Source organism: Topomyia yanbarensis, chromosome 1 (assembly GCF_030247195.1).
Source record: "Topomyia yanbarensis strain Yona2022 chromosome 1, ASM3024719v1, whole genome shotgun sequence".
Taxonomy (NCBI): domain Eukaryota; kingdom Metazoa; phylum Arthropoda; class Insecta; order Diptera; family Culicidae; genus Topomyia; species Topomyia yanbarensis.
Window position 1 is genome coordinate 197,992,156 of NC_080670.1, and position 10,722 is coordinate 198,002,877.

Sequence of the window (10,722 nt, forward strand, 5' to 3'; positions counted from 1 at the left end):
TGCTTCTCTGCATCACCCCCATCATACATGTTCAGTTTGCAAATACGCCACAACAGTAAGACTCGTGACATGACCGTTTCTTGCTCGAGTAGATCCCGTCCATCGTGAGCAGAAGTAAATTTACCAGACTGTGCTTAACATAAAGAACGCTAATCGCCAAAACCTTCTGATAAGATTTCATCCAAGCCGTTTCAACAGATTCCGGTTGCGCTCCTATTCGATACGCGTTTTCCATACTTGATGGTTCTGGTTGCTAAGTCGTGTAAGCATACTTTTCTCACTCATTTTCTTATTTTTCGTATTATCAACCGATATAAGCAAGCAAAAGTACGCTAATCACAGCGCACACGCCAACGCCATTCTCTCACAAATTGATGACATTTCAAACGATTTTGACATTGTAAAACTGCCCCACATCGATCGGTGGAAAAGTGATGTTGCCTATTGTCAAACTCTGAATGTAGAGATAGAGATGCCAGTTTCACATCATATCGTGGAAATAAATACCGAGGAACGCCCAACAGATACATACACCGAAGAACCGGAATAAACTTCGAAACAACGCGAGATATGTGATAGAAACAGTAATTATTCGTATAACTTTTTTTCTAACTTCTGACAGCTGGACTGCCCAGTGGCGCCAGGTTGAATTGTTACCCCCACTTTTACACTGCCAAAAGATTTCACTTTGTACATTTATAGTCAATGTTACACTCCTTCAAACTTTGGTGTTAAAAATTTAGTAATTCAAGATACCGAACGCTAAGTAGTTTAAATTCAACCATTTTTCAGACTCTGTATGCTGAAAACTCATAGAATTGATTTGTCAAAATGACATCACAATAACGGAATTTTCAGTAGTCTGAGCAGACTTGGTAATTGTACTGACAATTTAACAAATAACTCACAGAATTTTCAGCAAAAATAATCTGTCAAATCATTAAAATTAGATTGCTAAACTTTCAGCTTTTTGGAGTGCTGAATTTTTATCACAAATCTTTGGTGTGAGTTGCTCACATCTCTGCACAAAGAATAAAAAAGCTCCACATTTGCAAAGTTTGGAGCTTTTCGCTGACTCGCACTGTCGGACTGCAGTGTGAGCTTTGTGAGATTCGCAGCTCTCAAAAGCTCACCAAGCACCACGTGTTTTCTCTCTCATTTCCAGCGCGCTCCGTGTGCTTTGTGCGCATGCGCGTGTGTTCGAACTCGAAACGAAAAGTCAAACACGGTAAATATAGATCAAAACAAAAACAAACTAAAAGTTGCAGGAATTTCACGTTGGTTTCGGGAGTGTGTTCCTCCTTGCGTTCATTCAATATTGCAATTACTTTATTGATTTAATTGAAACAGGTAAGTTATGCATCTAATTTTAAGTGTAAGTTGTTTTTGTTTCAAGTGGGTCGAAAACATTCCGCCGTAACCATGAAATTACTTCGATAAATGATGAACCTTGTTCCCACTCTAAAACTAATAGGTAGAAAAAACTAATCTGATTCCCTAATCGGGAGGAAGGTTTATATGAATTTATCACAATTATGCATTCGATTCAAATTATATTTCCTAGAACATTACAACCAAAACCCATGTCATCAATCCCCAACGAATCACTGGACGATGACGACCTACTGGCCAATCTGGATCTACCATCGCCACCAAAAAAACTAGCTTTACCAGATTCAGCTGCTGAAGGCAGCAGCAGCAATAGCACCACCGTCCAGCAGCAGCAACCAAAAATCAACAAAGGAAACTGCATTCTGGTCAATCCAAAACAGCGCGGTAACCCGCTGCTAAAATCAATCCAGAACGTCCCCTGGGAGTATGACGATATCGTGCCGGACTATGTGGTTGGTACTACCGGGTGTATCCTATACATTTCGTTGCGTTACCACAATCTTAATCCGGACTACATACACGGACGGTTGAAGCAGCTGGGTAAGATGTACGAGCTAAGGGTACTGCTTGCGCAGGTTGACATTCCCGAACCGCACAATGCACTGAAACATCTGACGCGGATCTGTCTGCTGGCTGATTTGACGTTGATGCTGGCCTGGAATGCTGAGGAAGCGGGCCGGATCGTTGAAACGTACAAGTTGTTCGAGAATAAACCACCGGATTTGATTATGGAACGGGCGGAGCAGTATCCGTATCAGAAGGTATGTGTTATTGTATTTAAAAGTTGGTAATTGTTGAAGTATCACTTCTCGATTTTTAGTTGGTAAGTGCACTAACCAACATCAAACCGATCAACAAAACGGATGCGATGACATTGATTCAGAACTACGGTACGCTGGCCAATATGATCAATAGTAGCGAGGAAAAGCTGTCGCTTTGTGCGGGGTTGGGTCCACGGAAGGCAAAAAAACTACACAAAACTTTTAATGAGAACTTTTTGAGGTGATAGAATCGTATAGATTAAATATTTATTAAATTATTATCCAATTGGTCAACAATAAATTGAAACATCATTTTTCCACTTATAAGACTAAACAAATTAAACAATAACAATTTATTTCCATTGTTCTTAAATTGTGGCACATCGTTAATCATAGTGTTAAAAAATAACTCAAACTTTTCGCCAATCTCCAAGTATGTATCGCCTCCAACGCGCCTTCAATTGCCCGCCAACTTCTTCTCGTAGAATTTCTTATTAGCTATAACGGAACAGAAAACTAGTTAGCATGACAAACAAACCAGATCATCCGTCATCGACAGCCAACAACTAAATCCACCCACCAGTGATGAGCGTATCGGGATTCTCCTGAACCAATGGCGCTACCTCCCTACCCGACGACTTGCCCGTCGGCAGTTTCAACTTACTGACAGCCGTCAGTTTCTTGTGCCGCTGGTAAGCTCGCCTATATTCGTCCGGTATCGAGGCTGCTCGGGCGAGTCCATCGGGGACGATGGCACCCACGCTTAAACGATATTCGGTCAGCGGTATGACGGTTGATGACACTGCTACCCAATCTGGAGATGAAACAGAGAGAGAAATCGTGCTTTTTGAGTCAACCTTGCTCACCATAATCGATCTGAAGTTTGAGCTGAAGGCTAATCGAACGAATCGAAAACTCACCTGGTTCATATTTTTGACCGGAGATCTTTTTGTAGTACATTGGACCAGCGTCGATCGTGACCAGTATGGCGGCCAGTAACAAGCCAACTCCGAGTGGGAACTTGTTAGGCAGCATCTCACCAAAAATTTGAATCTTTGTGTTCTGCCGTAAACGAATTATCGTTAAAATACTATACAGATCAGCTCTGATGATAACTCATGCGCAACAATCGCATAGGAAGAGAGCACAGGTGAAACTACTTTGGCGCCTTGATTTGTTTTGGTTCGAACTACCTGCACGAGGTACGAGACAATCGTCAAACTGTTGCAAAGCGAGAGAGAGAGAGAGAGAGAGAGAGAGAGAGAGAGAGAGCTTGTTTCACGTTGCTACCGCACTCTAACCTTTTCTTGGCGCTCGATCGTAACTACTTACTAAACCCAGTTAGTAGCGAAATACTAACACCAATACGCGCGAATCTATCGCACGGGCAACAAGATCGAGCGAAATTGAATGGGAAATCGTGAAAGGAAGTGATCGCGGAGTTACTGTTCGGCTTTTGGCGGAGGTGGGTATTGAAATTTATGCGAAAATAGAAAATGCTTTTCTAATATAATTAAATAAAAAGAGAATAGTTCTATTTTTTTCGAACGAAGCTATAATTTTATTTTTTATAAATAGAACGACTTTTTATACAAGTTTGATGGAAACGTCGTTGAGCTTACTGTTTAAACTGATAAGCTACTATACTAGCTATATTTTTTATTTTGTTCAGTTTGATCGAATTGCAGCTGATAGCGGGCGCTATGCAGGAAAAATACGCATTGTTCAGTCCGAGTAGGATGATGGCAGATGTTTTTTCTTAGCAACCCATCAGCGAGTTCTGATTGAACTGGGGATTGAAGAGTTAGGGACAGACACACGTATTTTTTTTATTCAGATGAGACGAGTTTGTGCTGAGCTTGCTACCTTCGACAGACATAGTCCATTCCAACTGGTTCAGATGTGTTCATGACTGATTGTGATGCATGTGTTTTCCTACTTTCAGGTGAATTGAGCAATTCGTCGATTACTTCTCTTCAGACCCAGACGAAATAAAGGAGAGCAGTAGCAAAACAGAAGCGGAATAAATTCGAAATGTGGCCTTGGATCAAGTCCGGGTAATTGATGCGTCGATAGAAGTGTTGGCCAAAGCTAGACGGGAAATCCATTCGCATCGGGGCTAACCGAAATTGAAGCTGGTTGAACATGCGACTACAAAGCCAGCGAAGTATACAAAAAGTTTGTCGTTTATACGAAAAATGTTACCACTGTCGAGAATCCAAATGTTGGCTAGAATTTTGCTGTAAAATCGCTTCCTGTGAAAGCGAGTGTTGTTACTCCTAAGTATGTACTTGGATAAGGAAAAATAGAAGTACGGTCACTTTGAAAAGAAACTGGATAAGTATCACTAAACATCAAGCTGGATGACGGTCGTGTCTGGAGACATCCTAACGACGAACTACGAGAAGTTGGACTGAACCTATAGCCTAGGTGTTCCATGTTGCGAGCAGTCCATTTCGAAACGGATTTCGTTTCCATTGCCCCACGAGGCTATAGTCAACGGCAGGCGGCATCACATGCTTCCTAGGAGGTTGATAATAGACTTTCTCCGGATAAAACCAGTCTAGAGGTCCTGTGTGGCATCCGGCGGATTGAAGTATCGCAGTCAAGAATTGACCCACTAGATTCATACTCCCATGCCGGAAGAGGCCACTCTAAACATGGATCCTCAAGTCAAGGTGTTTGGACTGAATGGCTGCAGGACTAAAATATGCCCGACACGCACGGAATGTCGTGGGTCTTACCCTTGCTGTGTTAAGCGAATCTCTCACACAGTGGACGTTTGTTTCTTCGCAAATCGTGGATCTCAAATTACGGAGAACACGCCGAACCGAATGTGAGGACGTTCATAATAAACGCTCGTGGCTGCTGTTTCGGATTGTCTCACGATAGAATTTTTTTGGAAGTCTCGTCTCTGCTGGGAATATTCCGATGCACACGATGCTCGAATCGGAATGTACGAGGTGTACCTATCGACGGCGTCATTCAAGATTCACTTGACGACATTTCCCGCGAAAATACGCTAGAATGGAGAACGCTCGAAATTCACGACAGTCCCCAACGCGATTTTCCGTTTACGGTTGGAAAACAGTTGGAAGTAAAACAATTAGATCCGGCCTCTTCAGCAGCATCGTCTTTAGAGAAACGTCACTCACTTTAGCGGCCACATCCTAAACCCGGCGAACTTTGGCTGATTATTTAGTTTCTACACGACTCCAAGTTGCATATATAACACCTTCCGCCAATCAACTGTTCGCAGTTCTTCTTGCGTCGGTTTCTGTATGTATCTCTTTAATTTGCATCCCACCATTTGACGCAAAATATTTTCTGCAATAATAGAGTTAAGAAGCCCTATTCTCACAGTCACGTCACTTAGTGACTAGAAGAAAATTTCCTTCTAGTCACTAGGTGACGTGACTGTGAGAATAGGGCCCAAGAATTCAAGAGCCTCTCGAAGCACTCCAATCGAAGAACCGCCATGCTGTAGTTGCCTCGGAATTCAACGTAGTCATGGCGCCACAACAGCCCAATTTCGAAATCTAGTGTGGTTCGCTTTGTTGTTAGTTTCAGACTACTTTTAACCCATTTGTCCTCTTCTAAGTGCGAACCACGTAAACACTTTCTACAGTGAAGTAATGATCGTTGTTCGCTGAATACACCCAGCTCTGTAAGTTGGAGCTTGAAGGCCGTGTTCTGCACGTCGTAGAATCGTAAACAACAACACCTAGATGAGTCTTCCCGGCGACGGTTTTTTCTTGGTTACCTTGAACTTGTGACATTGCGGTTAGGCGTGCGTGCTTTACTTCAATGAGCATACCCGGAGGCACGCCTTCGAAACTCTTGACCGGTAAGTTTCGCAGGGGGGACGTATCGACAAGCCAGCTCGTTATATCACAGCGTCTTCTAGAGAGCTGCCAAAGAACGGACAGCCCTGAAGTCGTCAATCTTGTACCGCGAGCGTCAATCTTCCTTGGCAACAGAGAGTTACTGAAAGAACGCTTGTTGTCTTTAACCCGACGGTCCGGCAACCTGGGGAATCGGGTTGGTCTTAGCTGGTGATCCGCGAAGTAGTACCTTGCCACAAAGCCGTTAGAGATTTTACACAAGTTGAATGTTGAAGATGGACGTCTGTTCTCTGTGTTGTTAAGGTCATTCACGCAGAGCACGATAAGGAGAGGTCCAAGGGGACTCCCTTGAGGTATACCCGATATGATGTCGATGGGATCTGAAAGTGCCGTTCCAAATCTCACTGGTCTCCTGGGACATTTTTTGGCTGCTACGGTAGCGGTCCTCGATTATTAGCTAGGGAGGTGAGCTTGGCTACTTTGTTGGAACTTCCCTAGCGACGTTGGTGTAGTGAAGGACATAGATTTTGTTGACTCGAGAATCATCTCTTCAACACAAATTGATGGGGACTGGGTGCCACGGTTGGCCAAAGAATCACTGCACAGTGGAAGAAATCCAACCAAAAAGGCAATTAATTGGAAGCCGCTGAAAAAGTATCAAATATACACACCAAAAGTTGCGGAATTTTTTAGGTAATAAAATGCAATCAACTGTGACCGGAGATATGGGGCTTAAAAGATCTGGAATATTACCGGTTTTCTTCAAATCTGAGGCCTAATTCGGAAGCCGCTGTAAAAGTACAAATAATTATACCCTTAAAGTTGTGGAAAACTCCACCAATCAAAATTCAATCAAATTTATTCACCGCACGCACTTGTGACCGGAGATATGGGGCTTTGAAGATCCGGAACATTACCGGTATTCATCAAGGCTGAGGTCTAAATAAAAAGCCGCAATAAAAGTACAAAGAATTATATCTTTAAAGCTGCGGATAACTCTAGCAATCAAAATGCAATCAAATTTGTTAACCGAACGCATTTGTGACCGGAGATATGGGGCTTTGAAGATTCGGAACATTACCGGTATTCATCAAATCTGAGGCCTAATGCAGAAACCGCTGAAAAACTTTAATATCCTTAAAATAGCGGAAAACTCTAGTGATCAAGATACGATCAAATTTGTTTACTGTTCGCACTTGTGATCGCAGATATGGGGCTTTGAAGATCTGGAACATTAACGGTTTTTAACAAATCTGAGCCGCTGAAAAAGTACAAAAAGTTATACCCTTAAAGTTACGGAAAGCTCTAGCGATAAAGATGCAATCAAATTTGTTCAATTTGTAATTCTTTGAACTTTTTAGCGGCTTCTGAATTAGGTCTAAGATTTGATGAATACCGGTAAAGTTCCGAATTTTCAAAGCCCCATATCTCTGGTCACAAGTGGGTGCGGTGAACAAATTTGATTACTGGAGTTTTCCACAACTTTAAGGGTATAATTATTTGTACTTTTACAGCGGCTTCCGAATTAGGCCTCAGATTTGAAGAAAACCGTTAATATTCCGGATCTTTTAAGCCCCATATCCCCGGTCACAGTTGCGTGCGGTGAACAAATTTGATTGCATTTTATTACCTAAAAAATTCCGCAACTTTTGGTGTGTATATTGTGATACTTTTTCAGCGGCTTCCAATTAATTGCCTTTTTGGTTGGATTTCTTCCACTTCCACACCAGTGTGCAGCAAGTGAATCGGATACGTCCATCAAACGCAAATCGTTCGGATAAGTCAGCAAATTCATCTCTGGGGCACTTTCTTTTTGATGTACTAGTGCCCGAAGTTTACTGACGGTTTCAAGAAATGAGTTGTTGGTATGTTTTGAACGAGTTGGAAGGCGGCCATCGTTTTGAGAAAGCGACGAACACCGGTAGTAACCAGACGTCCAGAAATTTGTTAATTTTTTCGGGACAGTTTTCCGCCACCGTAACGAAAAGTTTAGTGCGCGTGTGCGACGGTCGATTCCCGTCGAAAGTGCCGGCCCGTGATTCGGGTACGTAAGTGTTTGGTGTTGGGGCGCCGGGAACGGGAAGCTCGCTTCCCCCGGCTAATCACAAAGGACCCAGTGACACCATGCCGCCCTCACTGTGGAGGATCATAGCATAGCTCTCCTCCAAAGCTAATCGCAAAGGTGGGCGAAGCAGGTAGGACAACGGATCCACCTGAAGTAGTTTGCTATGGTATCTACCTGGGCCATTCATGGGGAGTGAGTGGACCCGGCGATTAATCGCCTCGTCGCTAGGGAGGTTCCAATAAAGGAGCCTTGCTCACCTCCCTGGCTAATTGAAAAGGACCGCTACGATGGCAGCCAACGGTACCAGCAAGAGAACACGGCTGTCGGGGTACCGGCCGGTCGGATAAAGTACGATTCACACGATACATTAGGCTTCCGTCACCGGTACGGAACGTCAACGGAAAGGCAAGATTAGTTACATGCAGTTAAATGGAAGCATTCACACACAACACCAACGGCAAGAGAAAAGTATTAAACTTATCCTGACGGAACGGTGACGTGCAGCATAGAGGAGAGGAGAATAAAATTAGGTCGGTAAATTTAGTTTATTTGTTTTTTCTCTTTTTTTGTTTGTTTGTTTATATACGAAATTCCGGTAGGAGCACCTAGGCCGCCCTGAAAAGAAGGGTCCGTCGAACAATCAGAACCCGAGTAGTGGGCAACCCCTACTTACAATTGTTTACCTTTTCTTCAAACACATTACCGCGTAATCTACGAACTAGTTCCCTCCGAGGCTACCGATCTTGCGACGAAATTCCCCGAAGACGTCGCTGTCACTGGATACCCGAAAGATCAGGAGTTCTACAAATGCTTCGACAGGACAACCCAAAATCCAGTTCATCAAAATGTAAATGATCGACTCGCATAAGCACGAACGCCTGGTTGAATTCCTCCTAAGCCATTTTGAAAGAAACGATCATGACACAAATCATGTAAGTACTAGCACTTTATATATTTGATTTTTGCCCCCTAATGGTTCCCTGAAAATTGCAGGAATTGAAGACTTTTTTTTCAATAGGTCCAATTTACAAAAGGGAGCCTCTCTTTGTTTACTTTCTCTTCCGCGAATTATTCGGTCACCTTTCTGATTTCACTTCAACGGTTAGCGTAATAAGCTAGTAAAAACCTTGGTCCTTCGAAACACTGATAAATATTTATAAAGTTTTATGGTTTTGCCGTAATAATCGAAAGAAAAAGCGAAAAAGAGGACTCTCATTTGCCGATTGGACGTAATGAAAAAGTCTTCAATTGTTCGAAAAATGTATCATACCAGATTGAGACAATAACTTCAAGCAACTCGTCCAAACAAAAACAATCCAATTCATAAATTCGGACAAAAAAATTAATGCAAGAAAAATGGAAATAAATGAGTAATACGACCGCGGAAAAATATTGCTCACCATTGTTCTACGAAAATCGGATTCTAGTAGAAGCAACCCACACTCCGGAAGAAAAAAATATATCTCAAAATTTCGAAATAATTTTTTTTTCTCCGTGTGTTTTGCGCTTTGAGCCAAATGTATTAAAGCAGCGGTTTTCGCACTACTTGGGTTCTTTTTTGCCCGGCGGACCCTTATTTACAGGGCGACCTAGATGCTTCTACAGTCGTGATTCGTTGGTTGGGCTACTGCCTATGTTCAACTAACGAATTTAATTCGCTAGTTGAACCGACTGACAAATGTCAAAACCTCTCCAAAGAAGACATTAGTAGTGTAAAAGATTCTTAGATAGATTGTCAAAGCCAATTTGACATGATATTTTGACGTTCAGATGCATTCACGACTATATAATAACAACGTTCATGGACTAATATTTAAACGAAATTTTCATCAAAAACATGAACAAGTATAATGAACAGCGACAAGCTACACGGTAAACTGCATATACCTAGAAAATTGGTAGTGGCGTAGTACCCAAAAAAGGGGTACCTGCTAATAGGTTCCAATCCCTATGATATTTACCTATTTCTAGGTAATATCCGCTCAGATTTGATTACCAATTCTCGAGTACTTTTTCAAATGGACGTAAGTAACAATGAGAGATTCTCTTTGAGATCTTTCTCTTCTGTTCATTACTCGGCCATTTCAACATTTACTACTCTACTTTTTGCATAATATTGTAGTAAAAACCGTCGGCTTTCGATATGTACTGGAAAATTAGTACAAAGTGTTGTAATGACGTCGTAATAAACGAAAGAGAAAGTAAACAAAGAGAGGCTCTCAATGTTACTTACGTCCATTTGAAAAAGCACTCGAGAATTAGCTAATTTTAGGTGGTTTCAAGTTACCTACTGGTGAGTATGTGCAGTTTTGTGGAATTTAGGTACTATTTACTTAAGCATCCAGAAAAGTGCACGAACTTAGAAGTGGGTATATTTACTCTACCTAAACTAGGTGATTACGAATCAATTATAAATACCTTGTACATGAAAAAGAATAAATATTATAGAGATTTTCACCTATTAGTTAGTAAATCGTACCTTCTGTTTAGGTACAGCGCTAGTACCAATTCTCTAGGTACATCCAGTTTACTGTGTATGTTACAATAACAAATACACTCTACAGAGCAAGTTATTAATAATAGGTACTTTTCCACCCAGTGCCAAATTGTTACCCCGACGGGTTATAAATGGGATCGAATATTCTGTTAAATCCATTTG

The 10,722-nt window shown here is 41.9% G+C and overlaps 2 protein-coding genes across 2 annotated transcripts; one reads left to right on the forward strand and one right to left on the reverse strand.

Moving 5' to 3' along the window:
* Positions 1-1,218: 1,218 nt before the first annotated feature.
* On the forward strand, positions 1,219-2,544 carry LOC131687103 (DNA excision repair protein ERCC-1). The gene is made up of 3 exons (XM_058971147.1): positions 1,219-1,350; positions 1,565-2,153; positions 2,213-2,544. Exons 2-3 carry the CDS (start codon positions 1,584-1,586, stop codon positions 2,396-2,398), a joined length of 756 nt encoding a protein of 251 aa, XP_058827130.1. The 5' UTR covers positions 1,219-1,350; positions 1,565-1,583; the 3' UTR covers positions 2,399-2,544.
* On the reverse strand, positions 2,455-3,369 carry LOC131687113 (uncharacterized). The gene is made up of 3 exons (XM_058971159.1): positions 3,074-3,369; positions 2,734-2,967; positions 2,455-2,651 (listed from the first exon to the last, which is right to left on the reverse strand). The coding sequence occupies exons 1-3, from the start codon at positions 3,186-3,188 to the stop codon at positions 2,611-2,613; spliced, it is 390 nt and encodes a 129-aa protein (XP_058827142.1). The 5' UTR covers positions 3,189-3,369; the 3' UTR covers positions 2,455-2,610.
* Positions 3,370-10,722: the final 7,353 nt, after the last annotated feature.